Source organism: Hyperolius riggenbachi, unplaced genomic scaffold, assembly GCF_040937935.1.
Source record: "Hyperolius riggenbachi isolate aHypRig1 unplaced genomic scaffold, aHypRig1.pri scaffold_274, whole genome shotgun sequence".
NCBI lineage: Eukaryota > Metazoa > Chordata > Amphibia > Anura > Hyperoliidae > Hyperolius > Hyperolius riggenbachi.
The window spans coordinates 23063-45339 of NW_027152485.1; the positions used below are offsets into that span (position 1 = coordinate 23063).

Consider the following 22277-nt stretch of genomic DNA (forward strand, 5'->3'; position numbering starts at 1 on the left):
TGGAGGTAGGGAGTTCCATAGTGTTGGAGCAGCTCTTGAGAAGTCCTGGAGGCGTGCATGGGACTGGGTGATGCGGGGGGCGGTTAGGCGAAGTTCATTGGAAGAGCGGAATGAGCGGCTAGGTGTGTACCTCTGAGTAAGATCGGAAATGTAGGTTGGACAGGTTTTGTGGACAGATTTGTAGGTCAGACACAGTATCTTGAACCTGATTCTGGACTGGATAGGAAGCCAGTGGAGGGATTCTAGGAGGGGATCTGCCGTGGTGGAGCGATGGGAGCAGTGGATAATTCTGGCTGCCGCATTCATGATGGACTGCAGTGGGGCTGTTCGGGTCATAGGGAGACCAGACAGCAGGGCATTGCAGTAGTCAAGGCTGGTGGCACAGTGAGAGTTCAGGATAGACCAGGTAAATACTGCCACCAGCAGGCAGGAGTAGGAAATACATGAGTCGTGACAACAATCTTGTATTGTAAAGATCAATCACTGCTTAGATTCCTGCCTCAGTAGATGATTTATATCACTTATAATTTATATCTATAATTTCATTGAAATGCATAAATTTTTTTCTTATCTTTCATCTAGATCTGCAAGTATTACTAATCTATCATTAGACCGTTCTGGATCGCCCATGCTACCACCTTACGAAAGTTCTGTCAGCCCCCAGTCCTCCCGCTCTTATGCGAAAAATGACACAAATGAAGAGGAGAGGAAGATACTGCTGGTAAATCGAACATGTTTTTATGCATTTATGTTCTTTTGTGACTATTGTTTAGGACTGTGATCTGCACAAGATTTCTCTTCCCTTGATACTTTTAATCATGAGAAAAAAATTAGGACACTGAAAGTCTGTGTGTTTTTGTAACATTCTTGGAAATAGGGATATTTAATCTCAATTTTATAACAGTGGAAGCTGCAAGTAGTGTAATTAAACAGTTAACTACTTCTTGAGCTTTGCTACTCATATCTATGTCCCTGTACACATGCAGATCTGGAGCGTAGATATGTGTATTGTTTACTTACCGCCGCAATTCGCAATCGCCACACCGTTTCCCTTGCCATCGCAAGTCGGCCATTTCCTGATCTGGGTATGGTGAGTGGCTGTTCCCAAACCCAATCACCATGCCGGTGATGAATAAAGGCGGATGTCGGCGAGACGTGGCTTTTATTTTCAAAGTGAAAGTAAACGGATACATACATTTAGGTCCTGTCTAATCGGGAACTAAGTGTAGAGCCATCTTGTGGCCAAAATGTAAAAATACACCCAAATACACAATTTTAAACTGAAAAATTAAAAAGTTAAAGGGACTCCGACCAGTAAATAAAAACAAAATAGCCACATAACTACCCTCCAGAAAGGTAGGATACATGGCACAGGCATCTGTTGATTAAGGTGTTAGTGCATAGGCAGACAGGCAGATAAGGAGGCCATAAAACAGACACTGTGGTTTAGCTCTTCAAAGTTGTTGGAATATGAGCAATAAAGCAGGCTTCAATAATATCAGCGTTGCTTAGTGTGGTTTGCCTTCTTAAAACAGAAGGAATTTACAATAATGCAATATAAATGTAGTTACCCACAATGCACCGCTACTGCATATGCAAATGATCTCTTTATGCCCTTGAAGCTAGGCTAGCATCCAGAACTTTTTTACCAGTGCTGGTACCTGCATGCTATACACACTATATCACTACTATATATATTCTCATTTATTATTTAGCATCCAGAACTGCTGGTGGTCTAGCAAGGCTATCACTTTAAATTTTATGGAGCCATACCAACCCCACATGCAGAAAGTCTGTTTCAAACTTTTGGTCCTCCTCAGTGTATGGCAGGAATTGATATGGCCGTATGGGATAGGGCTTGGACCAGTACAGCACTGTAACCGAGCAGCTCGGGGTGACCCAAAACCACAAGGAAAGCATCTGCATTGGAACTATTAGAGCATGTTCTTGCATAAGCAGACAGACATGTAAAAAGTTTCAGAAAACAAACAAAAAGTTTAGCTCTTTAACCACGTGCCGACCGCCCACTACCTATAGGCGTCGGCAAAGTGGCACCCCCAGGACCGCGTAACGCCGATCGGCGGCGGTACTTGGGGGACTGTTCCGCTGGCAATAGGCTCCGCCCACCCGCGACGTCAACCCGCCGGCCAATTAGCGGCGGCTGGTTGTTAACCCCCGATCTACCGCATAGAAATCATATAATACGCTTTGTAATGTATACAAAGCGTATTATACAGGCTGCCTCCTGCCCTGGTGGTCCCAGTGATCGAGGGACCACCAGGGCAGGAGGCAGCCCCCCTAGTAAACACACACACACACACACACACACACACACACACTGATCCTGCCCCCTGATCGCCCACAGCACCCCTCAGAACCCCCCCTGATCGCCCCCTCAGACCACTGTTTGCACCCAATCACCCCCCTATTCAATCATCAGGCACCCCCTGTCACTATCTGTGAACGCTATATTTTAGATTAGGTCCTAAACTGCCCCCTGGGGGCTCCTGATCCCCCACACCCTCAGATCCTCCCCGGACCCCCCCCCTGTGTACTGTATACATCTATTCTCCCCTGTAATCACCCACTGATCACCTGTCAATCACCCCCTGTCACCACCTGTCACTGCCACCCATCGGATCAGACCCTAACCTGCCCCTTGTGGGCACCCAATTGCCCGCCCACACCCTCAGATCGCCCTCAGACCCCCCCCTCATCACCTCCCCAGTGCATTGATTGCATCTATTCTCCCATCTAATCACCCACTGATCACCCATCAATCGCCTCCAGTCACCCCTTAACACTCCTATCCATCAGATCAGGCCCTAATCTGCCCCCTGTGGGCTTCTGATCACCCGGCCAATCACTCACCCTGCTGCCTCGCGTCATCACGGCGGCCGGCGTGACACTACGGCGCATGCGCGGTTTAATCGCGCATGCGCCGTAGTGTCATGCCTGCCGTCGTAAAGACGCGAGGCGGCCGGCGTGGTGATGTCAGCCATGACGTTTGAGGAAGAGGAGCCCAACACTAGGGGCCAGTGTCGCCCGGCTACCGCCGGCCAGCCATTTTGGAAGAGGTGATGGGATGAAGAGCCAGGACGCCGGCGTGGGACGTCCCGACCTCCACTGGGCTGCAGAAAGCCCCAGGTGAGTACCATTTTCTATTTTAATATGAGCTCGGAGTCCCTTTAATTTAGGTGGTAGGTTGTATGACCGAACAATAAACTGTTAAAGCTGCAGTGGTCTGAATGGAAAAAAAGTGTCTGATCCTTAAGGGGTTTTAAGATGGCAGTCCTTAAGTGGTTAAAGATGTTGCAATATAATCCATAAGACCAGCTCAAATCACAGGTAGGTGGAGAGCTCTCTCATACAGGCATCTGTTAAATAAAGCAAATTCAGCCCAATGGAAGACGATAGCATAATAAAGGGATGTTTCTTGCTCTTCATATGGGTATTATTGCTGGTGGGAGGGGAAACACCCTTCCTGGCAGCAATAATCACCATTTGAAATGCAATAACCACCCCTATATGAAATTTAGCAACCACCCCCGTGTTGTCAGGAGCCGCGGCACTTCCCATTCTCTGCTTATACGCATGTCAGTAATTTTTTCCTGGTTTCTGAGGTAAATGTTACAGGATCAGCTAATTCGCGATTTGGCTTATACACGTGTATATACGGCACAAAGTGTTTCTAAAGGTTTACAAAGTTACAAGCATCACCGGATAACTAATTGTCCTTGAGTAAGTTACTTGAATTACTTGATTTTTTTTCTGCAATTTATTTTATTGAGACATGGTTGGACATAAATTGTTACATTTATACATTTACAGATCAAGTGACAATCAAAGAACCATCGCAATAATGCATAACCTAAAATCTGTCCCTTGGTCATTCCCTCGTGTTCTCTTATTGCTTTTCTGTAATGACTGAAACATTCTTTAGAACTTAGATGAAAGGTTCGAAAACTTCCAGACGTCCAGAACTCTAGATCCGAGAATTTGTTGTATGGTAGTTTGTCTGCTATATATAATTCTCAGCAGCACATTTATGTTCTCAGCATTATTATTAATTTATTATCTGTGGCACTGTACAGAGTTAGGGCCCTTTTATACTTAATCAGTTGGTATACGTTAGTGTGCATTAGTATGCATTTTATCCATAGTAGTGCATTGTGAAAAAGGTTTCAGTTAAAACGCGTATAGTGTGAACTGTCATAGGAAAACATGGGCATTACTTTGAAAATCAGTTTTCTTTCAGTGTTAACTGAGAACAACTGATTAAGTGTAAAAGGGGCCTAAGAAGCAAACAATAGGGTACAAAAGAATACAGACCATTGTATACACAAAATATAGACATACATAGATGTGCATAACACAGCATTGTCAGACCTCTTAATTACAATGACAAATGTAATATGATCAACAAAATGTATAGCAAAAAGGTGAGAGAGCCCTGCATTGTGGTTGATATTACAGAGGGAAGATAAGGATGCTGCAGAGTGGTTTCACGTTTCATAAGTCCTACTTAATGTAGGTTTGGTTGCCTTGTGATGGACCTGAATTCTATAGCTTCTTATACTTTGAAAGCTGTATGTGTTGTACATCAGTTAGACACAACTCCAGACCTGCTTTTCCCATTACCATTCTTATGTAGAGCTGGGGATGCCAACTGCCGAAGAGAGAAAAATCGTGTCATTACAGGTTACAAATTATATTATTTTGTTACTTATGAAAAAACAAAAGCTTCTGCGACCCAAAGTTCTTAAATTCCATCTTTGCATGCAAATACTGCTAGGTATTGAGAAAAAATAAGCAGTATAGCAGTAGTTTTACTACTTCTGAATTAACTAGAAGATATGTTTTTTTTTTTTTTTTTTTTTTTTTTTACTATAAATTGTATTGAATTTTTTGTGCAAACAGTGCATAAAATCAACATATTACATGCCAATGCAGAGTTTACAATCGGGTCATTAGAAACCATCAAACATTATAAATGTATGTTATATAGCACTGTGAAAAAAGGATGAATCAATTATCCAGAAAATATTTTGCTACTGAATGCTTAAGGCCAAGCCATCACACAATTTCATACGGGGAGGATAACTAGCAATAGGGAATACATCCTAAAATATATGCACATAATGCAATATAAGAACAGACATACAGTGGCTTGCAAAAGTATTCGGCCCCCTTGAAGTTTTCCACAATTTGTCACATTACTGCCACAGACATGAATCAATTTTATTGGAATTCCACGTGAAAGACCAATACAAAGTGGTGTACACGTGAGAAGTGGAACAAAAATCATACATGATTCTAAACATTTTTTACAAATAAATAACTGCAAAGTGTGGTGTGCGTAATTATTCAGCCCCCTTTGGTCTGAGAGCAGTCAGTTGCCCATGTACATTGCCTGATGAGTGCTAATGACTAAATAGAGTGCACCTGTATTTAATCTGTCAGTACAAATACAGCTGCTCGTTGACGGCCTCAGAGGTTGTCTAAGAGAATATTGGGAGCAACAACACCATGAAGTCCAAAGAACACACCAGACAGGTCAGGGATAAAGTTATTGAGAAATTTAAAGCAGGCTTAGGCTACAAAAATATTTCCAAAGCCTTGAACATCCCACAGAGCACTGTTCAAACGATCATTCAGAAATGGAAGGGGTATGGCACAACTGTAAACCTACCAAGACAAGGCCGTCCACCTAAACTTACAGGCCAAACAAGGAGAGCACTGATCAGAAATGCAGTCAAGAGGCCCATAGTGACTCTGGACGAGCTGCAGAGATCTACAGCTCAGGTGGGGAAATCTGTCCATAGGACAACTATTAGTCATGCACTGCACAAAGTATTAGGATAGAGATAAGCGCTACATCCAATGCTCCTTACACAAAACACACAATAAAGTTGGAGCAGCTCCTTCTCTATTTAAGATAAACACTAGACTAGAACAACAGAAGGTGCGCCTACACAACTGATAACACTAGTGTAAATATGCAAGGACAGCTCAGAGAAAGTCCCAGTCTAGTTGTTCTATGGCTTTGTAGCGAAATGCCGTCTGTGGTATCTTCAATCAATAATCCACCACCACACCATAAGGAAATAGACTCACCAGATAAGAAGACCTATATAAGGCCTAGTAGCGCATCGGGGCACTTAGGGCCATCCCCCACCTCCTCTGGATCCTCCACTTGACCAAGGATTAATCTCTTATATAATACCGCCAAGCATCAAGATATATTCCTCAAATGAAGAAAAACCTCACATAGTGTAAAACCATCCAAATTTAATAAGTATAAAAAGTTGTTAAACTCACAATATGAAGACTTGTTATCTGGGCATAGAGTTTTTATCACGGGCTCTCCCCCGTTAGGCTGGGCTCCGGCTGCCGTACAGATCCCCTGCGAGTGGTGTCCGTGCGCGCTGCGGTCACCTCTCCGGGTCAGATCCCCGTTCCGTACACCCACGCCTTCTGACTTCAATGGAGACTAATTCTCACTATTAAATTCTACGTATGAGGGTGTTAATCTCCCCTACATTTGAGGATTAACTTGTATGGTTTTAATATATATTTTTATTAAAATTTAGGCTATAATTGTTGTAATGTAATTTTAATGTTCAGCTGTTTATTTGTACTGTAAACGGGCGTCTCCCCCGCTGAGTGGGCTGTGGGATATGCGGCCGGTAGGTGGTGTTCCATTGTTGGACTAATTTGTCCTGTGGGAGTTCTCGGCTGGCCCCCAATGATGGTTCTGAGGAGGTCGGGCAGAGACTCATGTCTCTTAGGAGGGAGTGATTAGGAAGGGGGGCATTAGAAGGTAGCACCATCATGGCTGGACGTGGCACGCACGGTTGGTGTGCAATGTTGGAATCAGTGGAGGGAGGGAAGATGTTAGGGGAGATGGGAGGAGCAGGTAGCGTAGCTGGGTGGCGTACTGGGCATGCGTGGATAGCATGGCCTATGCGCATGATCCGCTTGGTCACGCCCAGGGCCGCAGATGGGATTACGCTATATGGGAGGTACGCAACTGAGTGTGGAACGCTTGACGCACACGTATGGTTGTGCGCCAGCGGGAAGTGACGTAGATGAGGAGGAGAAGGGATGCAATAAAAACTCTCGCAGATGTGCCAGGCCCCAGCTCCTGATGAGTCTTAATGACGAAACATGTCGGGCGGGGCCTAGGCACTGAAGTGAGAGTCTCCATTGAAGTCAGCAGGCGTGGGTGTACGGAACGGCGACCTGACCCGGAGAGGTGACCACAGCGCGCACGGACACCACTCGCAGGGGATCTGTACGGCAGCCCAGCCTAACGGGGGAGAGCCCGTGATAAAAACTCTATGCCCAGATAACAAGTCTTCATATTGTGAGTGTAACAACTTTTTATACTTATTAAATTTAGATAGTTTTACACTATGTGAGGTTTTTCTTCATTTGAGGAATATATCTTGATGCTTGGTGGTATTATATAAGAGATTAATCCTTGGTCAAGTGGAGGATCCAGAGGAGGTGGGGGACGGCCCTAAGTGTCCCGATGCGCTACTAGGCCTTATATAGGTCTTCTTATCTGGTGAGTCTGTTTCCTTATGGTGTGGTGGTGGATTATTGATTGAAGATACCACAGACGGCATATCGCTACAAAGCCATAGGACAACTAGACAGGGACTTTCTCTGAGCTGTCCTTGCATATTTACACTAGTGTTATCAGTTGTGTAGGCGCACCTTCTGTTGTTCTAATGCACTGCACAAAGTTGGCCTTTATGGAAGAGTGGCAAGAAGAAAGCCATTGTTAACTGAAAAGCATAAGAAGTCCCATTTGCAGTTTGCCACAAGCCATGTGGGGGACACAGCACACATGTGGAAGAAGGTGCTGTGGTCAGATGAGACCAAAACGGAACTTTTTGGCCAAAATGCAAAACGCTATGTGTGGCGCAAAACTAACACTGCACATCACTCTGAACACACCATCCCCACTGTCAAATATGGTGGTAGCAGTATCATGCTCTGGGGGTTCTTCTCTTTAGCAGGGACAGGGAAGCTGGTCAGAGTTGATTGGGAAGATGGATGGAGTCACATACAGGGCAATCTTGGAAGAAAACCTCTTGGAGTCTGCAAAAGACTTGAGACTGGGGCGGAGGTTCACCTTCCAGCAGGACAACGACCCTAAACATAAAGCCAGGGCAACAATGGAATGGTTTAAAACAAAACATATCCATGTGTTAGAATGGCCCAGTCAAAGTCCAGATCTAAATCCAATCGAAAATCTGTGGCAACATCTGAAAACTGCTGTTCACAAACGCTGTCCATCTAATCTGACAGAGCTGGAGCTGTTTTGCAAAGAAGGATGGGCAAGGATTTCAGTCTCTAGATGTGCAAAGCTGGTAGAGACATTCCCTAAAAGACTGGCAGCTGCAATTGCAGCAAAAGGTGGTTCTACAAAGTATTGACTCGGGGCCGAATAATTACGCACACCCCACTTTGCAGTTATTGATTTGTAAAACATGTATGGAATCATGTATGATTTTGTTCCACTTCTCACGCGTAAACCACTTTGTATTGTTCTTTCACCTGGAATTCCAATAAAATTGATTCATGTTTGTGGCAGTAATATGACAAAATATGGAAAACTTCAAGGAGGCCGAATACTTTAGCAAATCACTGTATGAAGGAACTAGTAAAGTAAAACTGACAAACCATAACAAAACATGCTGAACCCAACACATATCTAAGCAAGACAGATCACCTTCGTATAAGATTGACCTCTAATACATATATCCAAAGCAGACTCATAAATAAAATGATCTAGTCCTGGTAAACTGCAAGATAGCAGGGACATAAGGAAGGAATGCAATTAAAAGAAAAAATGATCCTGACTCTACTCGGGTAATTCCAAAATATATCTGTGATGCTCAGTCGATCCACCATGCTCATACTCTATGCTGTTTACATAGTAATGATTGAATTTTTAGATTACTAGAAAGTTTAGTTGAGACATGGGTGGCATACTTTTCCCGTTACTCAGAATTAAATGTTCAGCAACTGCCAGAATATGAAATGTGGTTTATCAGAAATTCAATTGGAATATCATCTAGTCCTATATTAAGGATAGCTAGGGTGGGATGCAATAAAAAATGGTCTATGAAGTAGAGGTGCTATCTTATTTTGTATCTCCATCCAAAATGTATCTAGTAATGGACAGTCCCATAAGATATGAGCTAATGTGCCAATATGGCCATACTGTCTCCAACAAAGTGGAGACTGCATTGAGCCAAAGGAAGATTGTTTTCTGGGAGTTAGTTATCATTTAAAGTAAAGCTTCTAAAGCGACTCCTAATGCGTGAAGGCAATGAAAAGGTTAAGACGTTAGGTAAAGCGCTCGATTCATATTCTTAGTATCAATGGGAATTTGGTTTTGGTGTACCGAGTAAGTAGGTAGTGTTTATCCTTCATAAGCTCTCTGTACCATAATGAGATGCCCCTTATTAATGGAATGGGACTGTTGAGAAAGGATATGATAGGTTTAGTAAGAGATGGGATCGAAAGTTTGATTATCTTAGACCTGTGGTTGAGTCTCATATAGCTAAAAGTTTGGCACTCCATTAATTTAAATGTTTCCCTTATTTTGTCAAAGTCCCATAACTTAGTGCCCTCCCAAATATCGTGTTTTCGATATTCCTGCTGATATCCTATATTCCCCATTAATTTAGCTATAGTGTTTAATTCCACTGCAATTTTTGTAGAATTGCTGTCGGTCCCTGGAGTATGGGTCTTAAAGAAGTGCCAAGAAGCTAGCATGGCTGTACCCGTAATTAATGCATGAGCTGAAACCTTAGATCCTATTAAGGAGCCCAAAATAGCATATTTTAAAGGAAGAGGATGCAATGGGATTTCCATAACTGCCCATGGTTTATTTAAGCTAATTGTGCCACCAGAACTTGAAAATGTCTGAGATGCAGGCATGGTAACACACACCCCCCCCCCCCCCATCCTTTCCTTTACTTTTAGGGATAAAAATCTCTTTAATTTCCCTTTTAATCCTAGGTTTCCTTCTTGCCCAAACATAGGTCGAAATTAAGGTGTATGGGTATGTTAATAGAACAAAAGACACACAAAACCATTGTTAGGACCAGCATTTTAAAGACATTTATTCTGCCTGTACATGATACCTCCACCTTAGCAAGGGATTCTAGATCAGATTTCATTTTTTTTTTTTTTAGTAAAGAGGCATCATACAGCCCTGCTACTGTATTAATCAAGGAAATGCCTAAATATTGTATGGACTTTTTTGCCCATGAGAACGAATAATGAAAGAGAGAGATTTTTTTTTTTTTTTTTTTTGTAATCAGAGGCAGGTTTAAATTAAGCATAAGTGACTTTGTAGGATTTACCTTGTAATAAGATGCGTTAACCAAACGTATTCAGGGCCTCGACCGTATGATGTAGAGACTTAGTTGTATTTGTGAGAGTGTCAGTATCACATCATCAGCGAACAGGCCTATTTTATTTGATTTACCCCCAATTGAAACCCCTTGTATATCTTAATTACCGCATATAGATTCAACAAAGGTTTCCATGATCGGAGTGAAAATCAATGAAGATAACGGTCACCCCTGTTGGGTGCCATTAGTAATATGGAAATTGTGTAATATAATCCTGATGTGTTAATTTTAGCCAAAGGGCAAGTATAAAGTGCTATTATGCCTCCTAAAATCTCACTAAGTCATTAATAAATAAATTGAGCACTGGACCCTGTACTTACCCCTGTGGACCCCACTGCTAACAGTCACCCATTTTGAATAAGATCCATTGACCGCAACTTTTTCTGTCCATTAGCCAGTTCCCTATCCATGCACACAGACTCTTCCCCAGTCCTTGCATCCTCAACTTTTGCACCATACTTTTGTGGGGAACAGTGTAGAAGGCCTTAGCAAAGTCCAAGTATATCACATCCACAACATTTCCCAATATCCACGTTAGCATTTACTACCTCATAAAAGCTGAGCATGTTAGTCAAACAGGACCTGTCTATAGCAAACCCATGCTGAGAAATAAAAATTTCTGCTATAAAGTCTTATATAGTATCTTTGTAACCCATCAAATAGTTTGCACACAGCTCACATTAAGCTTACAGGTCTATAATTTCCTGGATCTGATTTTTTGGCCTTCATAAATAATGGTAAAACGTGGGCTGTACGCCAATCTATTATAACTCTGCCAGTTGAAAGAGTCACAAAAGAGAAGATAAAGGTGTTTATCGATAACTGAACTTAATTCCCTTAGGACCCGAGGATGCATGCCATTCGGGGCCAGGTTTCTTATCTATTTTTAATTTATTTAGTATTTCTTTCACTTCTTCCTGTGTTAAGTATTTAATATTACAAATGGAAGGTTGAGATCTGCACCTGTAGTTTGCAACAGTGATGTTTCCCTTGAGAATATAGAAGCAAAGAGCTTTTTTTTTGAAAACTCTGGGCCAATAGAGAACCCACCTTGTTAATTACACTTACTTAGACTAAGTTCTTAGCATATTAAATTCAAATTGGTGTGATAATAGAAGGTGTAAGTCCTGGCGAGGACAGCTTTTGTGGGGTTATTCAAGTTGTTAAACCTTTAACAAGGCCTCATTGATCTTGTAATAGTCTGTTTTTTTTTTTTTTTTTATAGTGACTCCCATTTTGATTAATACCCTCCTAATAAATGCTTTATGGGCACTCCAAATTGAACCCTGTCAGTTTCATCCCCCTCGTCCCAGCTGAAAACATTTTGTAAGTTATCAGCCACAAAATTCCAGTTGTCTTCTTTGCCTATAAGAGAGATATTCAACCTCCAAGGAGAACGGTTGTGTGCTACCAGCCCTAGGGTCAATGTTAGAGATGTTGACGTGTGGTTCGTCCAGATAGTAAAACCAAACTTAGCTTCTGACACTTAATGTCTAGAGATGTCGCGAACCTCCGATTTTCGGTTCGCGAACCCCGTTCGCGAACCTTTGCGGAAGGTTCGGTTCACGGAAAAGTTCGCAAACCGCAATAGACTTCAATGGGGATGCGAACTTTGAAAAATAGAAAAAATTATGCTGGCAACAAAAGTGATGGAAAAGAGGTTTCAAGGGGTCTAACACCTGGAGGGGGGCATGGCGGAGTGGGATAAATGGCCAAAGTCCCGGGAAAAAATCTGGACGTGATGCAAAGCAGCATTTTAAGGGCAGAAATCGCATTGAATGCTAAATTGCAGGCCTAAAGTGCTTTAAAACATCTTGCATGTGTATACATTAATCAGGGGGTGTAATTAGAGTTCTGCTTCACACTGACACACCAAACTCACTGTGTAACGCACCGCAAACAGCTGTTTGCCTAGTGACGGCTGTGCTGGACTGGTGCGCACCGTGGCGAGAGTGTAGGCCGTGGCAGTTTTCAAGCCCATATCATCGCCGGGCTGTGGTAGCTCAATGATAGAACAACAGTGACTGTCCAGCTGATCAAATTTGGTCTGACCACAATGAAGCAACAACCTTATTATCTTTTGTGTCCCACCCTCACCCGAGACACTGATATAGCCGGCAGTCATTGCTTCATTGTGATACGCAATCCCCTTCACCGCGGCAAGGTAATGATCACGAAGGGGGATGGGCACATGTACATGCCTTTTGTTTTTTTTTTGCAGCCGCCCGCAGTGCAGCCAGAAAAATTAGGAAGGCATGTACACGCACCAGAAAAATTAGTGTAGCGGCCGCTACTAGCAGCGGCCTTAAAAATTCAGGAATCAGCCTGGAGTCCTGGACCCTTTTGGTGGTGGCGGAGAAGGCAAGCGGCCTGCAGGCAGAGATGCTGTGTGTGGGGGACTGACTTAGTCTTTGGTCGTGCAGTAGCCCTCCGTGATCCATTCCTCATTCATTTTGATAAAGGTCAGGTACTGAACACTGTTGTGACTTAGGCGACTTCTCTTCTCAGTGATTATGCCTCCAGCTGCACTGAAGGTCCTTTCTGACAGGATGCTTGTGGCAGGGCAAGAGAGAAGTTGTATGGCAAATTGGGACAGCTCTGGCCACAGGTCAAGCCTGCGCAATAAGTAGTCCAAGGGTTCATCATCGCTGCGTGCAGTGTCTACATCCACACTCAAGGCCAGGTAGTCGGCTACCTGCCGGTCCAGGCGTTGGTGGAGGGTGGATCCGGAAGGACTATGGCGAGGAGTTGAACTAAAGAATGTCCGCATGTCCGATATCACCCTGAGATTGCTGGAGCGTCCTGTCCTTGCCTGCGTGGACTTGGGAGGAGGAGGGTTACTGCCAGTGGTACCTTGATTGCGTTGTGCAGCCACATCAACCTTAAACGAATTGTAAAGCATCATCGACAGCTTGTTCTGCAAGTGCTTCATTCCTTTCCGCCTTCTGTTGAGTTGGTATCAGGTCCGCCACTTTGTGCCTGTACCGAGGGTCTAGTAGCTTGGTCACCCAGTACAGGTCATTCCCCTTGAGTTTTTTGATATGGGGGTCCCTCAACAGGCTGGACAACATGAAAGAGGCCATCTGCACAAAGCTGGATGCAGACGTACTCTCCATCTCCTCTTGCTCTTCCTCAGTGACGGGACGCAACTCCTCTTCCTCCCCCCAGCCACGAACAATACCACGGGAACGTGGAGCAGCAGAAGCCCCCTGTGATGGCTGCCGCGGTTGTTGTTCTTCCGCCACCTCTTCCTCCTCCACAGAAACACCTTCCTCATCACCATCATCAGAGTCTGACTCCTCTCCTTCCCCATACGACTCCTCTTCTTCCTCCTCCCCCCTCTGTGCTGCCGCAGGTGTTTTGGAAACATCGGGTTCGGATGTAAATCGATCCCACGACTCCTGCTGCCGTAACTGTTCTCGTTAACGCTCCTCCACAGCTGTATCCACCACTCTACGCACGGCACGCTCCAGGAAGTAGGCATAGGGGATCAAGTCGCTGATGGTGCCCTCAGCGCGACTCACCAGTTTGGTCACCTCCTCAAAGGGCTCCATGACCCGGCATGCATTTCGCATCAGTGTCCAGTTGTTGGGCCACAACATCCCCATCCTCCCAGATTGTGTCCTTGTACTGTAATGATACAGGTACTGGGTGACGGCATTCTCCCGGTCTAGCAGGCGAGAGAACATCAGCAGGGTGAAATTCCAGCGAGTCGGGCTATTGCAAATCAGGCGTCTAACCGGCAAGTTGTTTCTACGCTGAATGTCCGCAAAGCGTGCCATGGCCGTGTAAGAGCGCCTGAAATGCCCACACAACTTCCTGGCCTGCTTCAGGACGTCCTCTAAGCCTGGGTACTTGGAAACAAATCTTTGCATGACCAGATTCAGCACATGTGCCATGCAGGGTACGTGTGACAGCTTTCCCAAGTTCAACGCAGAAGTGAGATTGCTGCCGTTGTCACACACCACATTGCCGATCTCAAGCTTGTGCGGGGTCAGCCATTGCACCACCTGTTTGTTAAGAGCAGCCAGGAGAACTGCTCCAGTGTGACTCTCCGCTTTCAGGCAAGACATGTCTAACACTGCGTGACATCGTACCTGGCATGCAGCATAGGCCCTGGGATGGGGGGGCGGTGTAGCTGGAGAGGAGATCGCGGTACCAGCCGAGGAGGAGGATGACGACAGCGAAGAGGTGGTAGCAGGCGGAGAGGAGGTGGCTGGAGGCCTGCTTGCAAGCCGTGGAGCCGTGGAAAGCCTCCGACTCCACCAGCTTGTATGGTAAAAGCTGGCGAGCTAATAGTTCCGCCACGCTAGCTGTCAGACGCCGGGCAAGAGGGTGACTGGCAGACATTTGCTTCTTACGCTCAAATACGTCCTTCACGGACAGCTGGGTACTGCTGTGGGCAGTGGAGAAGGAACCGCTGAAGGGAAAAGGCGGTGTGGAGGAGGGTGACTGTGAAGGTGCAAGGGAGAAAGCGGATGAAGACGATGCACCTGAAGGAGGAAGAGGAGAGGTAGGGTTGCTTGTCTTTTGGGTGCTGCTTTTCCTCAGGTGTTCTTGCCATAGCTGTTTGTGCCTTATCTCCAGGTGCCTTCGTAAGGCACTTGTCCCTACGTGAGAGTTGGCCTTTCCACGGCTCAATTTTTGCTGGCAGAGAGAACAGATGGCTTTGCTCCAATCTGAGACACACATGTTAAAAAATTTCCAAACCGCTGAGCCCCCCTGGGGTGATGGCGCTACGGTGGCATCAGCAGCTGACGTTGAAGGGCATGTTGGCTGGCTGGCCATAGCTGGCGATACATGGCGCCGAACACTGCCCCCAGCTGTTTCTGAGGATGAGCTCCCTCTGCTTCTATCATGGAGTTGTCTCCTCCTACTCCTCTCTGACTCCCCCTCTGAACTGTCCCCCTGGTCATCTCCTCTACTGGGAACATACGTGGCATCCGTATAATCGTCATCATAATCCTCCAGCCCAGCTTCGCTTTCCTCAGACACCTCCTCAACTGCACCAACTTCAGGTGGTTCATCATCCCCCTTCTCACACGTTACGTCCATACTATCGCCACCTAACTCAGATGTATGAGGTGGTGTACCTGCGCCGCCTTCTTGTTGTTGCAGTAGTGGCTGGGAATCAGTGATTTCACCACCAACACCAAATAACTTCTGCGAAGTGTCAAATGCAGCCGATGTAGTGCTTGTTGTAGCGTTGGTGGCTGCGGAAGATGAAGTGTTGTGTTAAATAGTCAAGCACATCCTCATCTTGGGGAGTAATGGCACGTGCCTTCTTCTGAGCACTGTATTTTGGGCCAGGTCCGCACAAAATCACAGCAACACCACCTCGCACTAACCTGCCTGGTGGCCTTCCTCTAGGTCTGCCTCTACCTCTTCCTCTACCTTGTTTGTCCATTTTGTCCATCTCGGGGGGGGGGGGGGGATGCTAGGTATATGCAGTGAGCTGGGTTCACTCAAAACAAGAGGTAGTTAGATGCAGTGAGGTGGGTTCACTGAACAGTAAAGGTACTTAGATGCAGTGAGATGGGTTCACTCAAAACAAGAGGTAGTTAGATGCAGTGAGGTGGGTTCACTGAACAGTAAAAGTACTTAGATGCAGTGAGGTGGGTTCACTCAACACAACAGGTAGTTAGATGCAGTGAGGTGGGTTCACTAAACAGTAAATGTACTTAGATGCAGTGAGGTGGGTTCACTCAACACAAAGCTAGGTATATGCAGTGATGAGGATGAGGTGGGTTATGTAAACACAACAGGTACTATATGCAGTACTGGGTAGTACAATGTGCAGCTCCCTGTCACACACACAGGTAGTCACTGAATGTGCTGGGCTGCTGGCAGTGGCGCACACACTATCAATTAGCAAGGCTGTGCATGCAACAAAAGTGTCAGTTTGACACACAGAAAAAAAACAAAGAACAGGATTAGCTCTGAAAAGAGCTGTTGAGGGGTGCTATAAAAGCAATAATAATCAGCCAGGAGCAAGCTAAAGAGCCAAGAACCTAACTAATCTGTCCCTAGAAGAACAAGTCTGCAGCAGCTGTCCCTAGTCTGTCTCTAGCAGGCACACGAGTGAGGCTAATAGCAGCCGGAGCCTGCCTTATATAATGGGGGGTGGGGCTCCAGGGCTTAGTGTAGCCTGAATGGCTACAATGTGCCTGCTGACTGTGATGCAGAGGGTCAAAGTTGACCCTCATAGTGCATTATGGGGTAATCGAACTTCCGCAAAAGTTTGCATGGTGCAGGCGAATGCGAACCACCAAAGTTCGCCTGGAACCAGTCGCAGGCGAACCGTTCGCGACATCTCTATTTATGTCAAGTTGAACTGTCTAATAAAAAAAAGTCTATTCTGGTATAAGACTGAAGGACTCCTGAAAAAAAAAAGTGAAGTCTTTTTCTGAATCATGGAGCACCCTCCATGGATCATAGAGACCCCCTCTGTGAAGCAGCTTGCACAAAGGAGATGTTACTCAAGTTTTTTTTGAGGAATCTAAAGAAGGGACTGACCAAAAATTTAAATCGCCTCCATATGTGACTTCACCCTTCTTAAAGCGGACGTGAACGCAGAATGTCCTCTCTGCTCTAAATGATAGACAACCTAATAACCTTTATAAATCTGTACTGTTTCTACTTTGATTCACAGAAGCAGACATATTGTTAACACCCTGTGCTTACAATGAGCTCATCTGCCATCTCTGCCGTAGCAGTCATGTGACACGGGGATCAAATTACAACGTGTGATTAGACACAAATGAGGGATTAACGTAATCCAAGATATATTCTTATTTTGTGCTTCTATTGAATCCACAACTTTGTGTTGTGCTCAGCAGTCAATTCAGCCACTTTATCCTCTGTGTGGGAGACTCTCTCACCCAGCAAGTCAATAGATTTTTACAAGGAGCTGTTGATAGAGCTAATCCCTGCAAGCATAGTGTTTAAAAGACAGAAGGATTTCTGTGGTAAAATCTTGCATGACTGCCTGCTCTGAGGTGGGGAATCCCTCTGTCATGGTGGTGTGTTGGCTCAAATGTATGTAGCTCCCGGCTAGAAGCTGGTCCTAACTCTCCACCTCATAAGTCTTTCTCCTGCAACCTCTGACATGACTTTGCCGGTCTTCTGTATGTTGGAGTGTCCAGATTAGGAGATGAGTAACCAAAGCCTCCTGCACAGCAGAATTCCGGGTCTGTCTGCAGTACCTCCCTTCAACTTCCCGGCTGCAGGGAGTGCTGCCAAGCACTGATTGGCACCATCTTTTTTTTTTTTTCTCTTCTTGGAGGCATTCACCTCCATGCTGTCGTCCTCTGCCATTTCGCCGATCCACAGCTCGTGCTGCTTTGGGGTGGTTAAAAGACAGAGCTCTGCTAAATTATTTAGTCAACGTTTGCCCATTGTAAAATCTTTCCTCTCCCTGATTTAAATTCTGACATTGATCTCATGGCGACATTTTTACTACTGGCAGGTGATGTCTGTGGGAAGAGATGCTTTTGTGGCAGTTGGAAACAGCTGTTCTTTCCCACAATGCATCCAGGCTGGTGCTGGCATCACACTGTGGGAGGGGTTTCACCACAATATCAGTCATACAGAGCCCCCGATGATCCGTTTGAGAAAAGAAAAATATTTCTCATGGGAAAGGGGGTTTCTATAGTGATAAGTGTACGCTGGCATTAACATTTAAGTAATTTAAACATTGGCTAAAGCAGCAATGGAAATACACATTTTCAGATTCGGTTTGGCTGAGTTTAAACGATACCTGATCTGACTTGAGACATGATATAATCACGTGTATATTGTGTACTAGTCCTGCTAATAACTAGCCATTCAAATAGCGGTGGAATGTGCCCCCCTGAAAAGTAAACAAAAGCTAAAACACTTGTAAGAGGAAATACTGCTGATATTAAAATTTCGTACGAGGATGGTCAACCGGGCGGAATCAGGACTTGTGGTGACAATGCATGGCTGAGGTTCTACAGACACGTCCCCAGCCTCTTGGCTAGCGACTCATTCTGTTGCTATTCAGGTGGGAAGGAGGGCTGACAGTGTCTCAGGACAGTTCAGCACAGTGCGGGCAGGGCGAGTAGGTGAGCAATGCCCACTGCTGAGATGAACCATGAGGCTGATTGATTGCTGGGCAGGGTCCCGAGGGATATTTACAACAGTGATGGGCTTCCGAGATGCTATGTGTCCATGGCTGCTCGGAATTGAAATGGTGTTCGTTTGGTTAGATCAGGTGTGACCGTGGGAGACGGGGGGGGGGGGGGCAACACATGTTGTCCGCATTCCACAACTCACTACGGCGCTTTCTCCTTCCGGACGGAAAATGCTATAGTTAAATATATGCAAAGCACATTAAAACCAAGCTGAGGTGCACTTTTACACAAAATTATTGACTTTTATCTTTCTGATGGTTTTTTTTTTTTTTGAACTTTGGAAAACTGTTAAATGCATTACAACCACAGTCTTGAAAAAGTCTGTAAAGCCTTAAGTTCTTGGACTTAAATACAATTACCAATTATTTTTTAAATTTTATTTAGGATTCCGTTCAATTGAAGGAGTTGTGGAAAAAGATTTGTCACCACAGCAGCGGTATGGAGTTTCAGGACCATCGCTACTGGCTGCGAACACACCCCAACTGCATTGTGGGAAAGGAGCTGGTTAACTGGCTAATAAGAAATGGGCACATTACTACTCGGTAAACTTCTTTTCTTTCTCTAAACCTCAATGGAAAGAAAATACGAAAATATTGTTTGCATTATTGTTTGTTAGATATACTAATTATCTTAGCATTTAAAATATTAAGAGGGCTCATATGCAGCCATTCAACAAGAGGAAGCAGATTAGGTGAGCTCCACGCTGGCGAGAAGAAATAACCTCTTCCCGGCACAATCACTGTAGCATGTCCCATGAAAGGAATACTGTACTAAAGTCCATTTATTTACAGAGATAAGCTCTAAACATTCTTTCATTGGTAGAGCAGAATGTTCAGTCTTTGTCAGCTTGTTCATTCTCAGGCTTAATAGTGGCAGATTTTGAGTTGCTATCAGAATGGGATGGGATACGGTCGCTCTTAGGTCAAAAACAACTGGATGTCACAATGGTTTCCACCATGAGACCCCAGAGAAAACTCCTCCAACCCCAATGGGATGGGGAATGTGATGCACACAATAAGGATATAGAGCCGCGCAGGTAAAGATAAAATTAGGCTAAAGTCAAATAAAATGTAGAAAAAATGAGGTGGCGTACCACAATGATGACAGTCAGATAAGACAATAAGATTTGTTATGCACAGGACAGCACGTTTCATAGGGCTGAGCCCGCTTCCTCAGGCCAATAAAATTGCCGCTGTACCAATAGCCAGTAGTAGTACCAATAGCCAGTAGTACTAAGTGCCTCTCGTTGCTTTTGCTTAATTAATCTTCTTGTCTTATCTGACTGTCATCGTTGAGGTAAGCCACCTATTTTTTTTTGTGTTTGATTTCAACCTAATTTTATCTTTACCTTTGCACCTCTTTACCCTTCCTTGGTGAGTCCTTCCATCCCCCTTTTGTTCTAGTATGTCAATGTCCTTTCTATAGTGTGGTGTCCAAAACCGTATATCATCCACCTCTCCTCCCACTTCTTCAGCCCTATCCCCCTCTTGTCAGTCCCTTCACTGGCTCTCAGCTGCTGATTCTGTGCTTCTGCCTATCTGATCCTGTTGCCGACTCAGCCTGAACACTACTCTGATTTAGTCTTCGGTCTTTGTACCGTATCTGTCCGTTTGTTGCCGAATCTGTTTGTCTGACTCTCCTGCCCTCACCAGTGAGCTTAGTCCCTGGTGAGGGATTCTCTGTACAGCTTAATCACCTGCTCCTCAGGTGACAAGTTGCCGCAGTACAGTCTGAATCATCTGCTCCTCAGGTGACCAGTAGCTGCAGTACAGTCTGAATCACCTGCTCCTCAGGTGACCAGTAGCTGCAGTACGTCACCTGCTCCTCAGGTGATTAGGAGCTGCAGTACATTGTTGATCTCCTGCCCCTCAGGTGACCACCGGCTGCAGTGCAGTCTGAATCACCCGCTCCACGGGTGATCAGTATATGTTGTCTTACTGTGCACCACCCGCTCCTCGGGTGAACTGATTACTAGTTCATCTGCATCACCGGCTTGCTGGAATGCTGATCCCTGTGTTCTATAGAGAGATCTCCCTCTACTAGCTCCTCTGGGAAGTTGGTATCTCTATCTGTATTACTGTTGCACCAAACACCTATCTTTACATCTGGTTGTCCTGTGTCTCGCTATACTCGCATTATTGGTGATTCTGCAGATCACTACATAATCAGGTATAGCATCTGTATTATTGGTGATACTGCAGATCACCAATAATCAGAAAATCTGTTCTTACTGACACCAATCGTTACAGAACAGCAGACCAAACATTATGGACGCCCTGCATTGTCAGGTTGAAGTCCTGACCACCGCGGTATACAATCTTACCGGGGTGATCAATACCCAACAGACTCAGATCACTCAACTGTCTGGGACGGTATAGGTACTTCAAACGACTATTGATACAATGCGTTTCCCTTTAGTCACAGATCTTCGTATGTCCGTACCCGAAAAGTTTTCTGGGCATAGATTTGACTTTCAGAATTTCAGAAACCGTGTGCTATCCTATTTTGAGTTGAGGCCCAATCTGTCAGGGTCTGAGAACCAGAGGGTAACCTTTATAAAGACCCTTTTGTCAGGAGATTCACAAACATGGGCATATAGTCTTCACAAAGGGCATGAGGCATTATCCTCAGTTCAGGAGTTTTTTTTAAGGCTATGGGCTTGATTCACAAAGCGGTGCAAACTGTTTAGCACAGGTGTGCTAAACAGTTAGCACGTGAAGTGCCTTTCGCGGACTTTTGCGCATGCAAAGTGCCGCGATTCGCGCGATCGCAGACTTTTGCGCGCACAATTTGCCGCAAATTGCACGTGTAAAAGTCCGCGATCACGCGAATCGCGGCACTTTGCGCTCGCAAAAGTCCACGAACGGCACTTCACGTGCTAACTGTTTAGCACACCCGTGCTAAACAGTTTGCACCGCTTTGTGAATCAAGCCCTATGGCCGTTATATACGATGATCCGTATATTGCTATCATGGCTGAGAGCACACTAAAGACTCTAAGGCAGGGTCGTAATCCAGTGGAGGTTTATGCCGCAGAATTTAGGAGGTGGGCTGTAACAGCTAGATGGGGACCGTATGCTTTATTAGATTGTTTCCTGTCAGGACTATCCGATGCAGTTTCTGATTTGATGTTAGGTCATCCTGAGCCTAAATCTCTAGACAAAGCAATTTCATTGGCGGTGCGGGTTGATCGCCACCTTAGCTATCAAAAAAAAAAAAACCGTGAGAGAAATGCGGTAAGATCTGTTTCCTACGCCTCTTCTCCACTCTCGTCACCTCAGGACGAACCGATGCAGTCGGTCAGTCTAGGTTAACACAAGTGGAGAAGAATCGCAGGTCGTCAGAAAGACTCTGTCTATACTGTGCTGAGGAGGGTCACATTGTCCAGAATTGCCCTAAAAAGTTAGGAAACGCTGCCACCTAAGTATAGTCAGAGGTAATACCCTAGGCGAGCGTGTTTACCTCTAGATAATAACCGTTTACTCCTCTCTTGCTTCATTACCTGGGAGGGTCGGGCCACGGCCACAGAAGCATTCGTGGACTCAGGCTCTGCAGCTAATTTTATAGATTATGACTTGGTCAAAAAATTGGGGATTCCCATACTTCCTTTAGACCGTCAGATTTTGATCACAGCGGTAGATGACTCTCCGTTACAGTGTAAGGGAAGACACCGAGAGCCC

General features: G+C 45.0%; 1 protein-coding gene across 2 annotated transcripts in view; it reads left to right on the forward strand.

Moving 5' to 3' along the window:
• Window positions 1-587: 587 nt before the first annotated feature.
• The window catches only part of LOC137543869 (1-phosphatidylinositol 3-phosphate 5-kinase-like), a 49125-nt gene continuing 27435 nt past the window's right edge, over window positions 588-22277 (forward strand). For both annotated transcript variants that reach the window (XM_068264939.1, XM_068264940.1), the window contains exons 1-2: window positions 588-721; window positions 18983-19140. In XM_068264939.1, the coding sequence (XP_068121040.1) occupies window positions 629-721; window positions 18983-19140 (251 nt within the window). In that variant the 5' untranslated portion in view covers window positions 588-628. The remainder of the gene's footprint in view (window positions 722-18982; window positions 19141-22277) is intronic.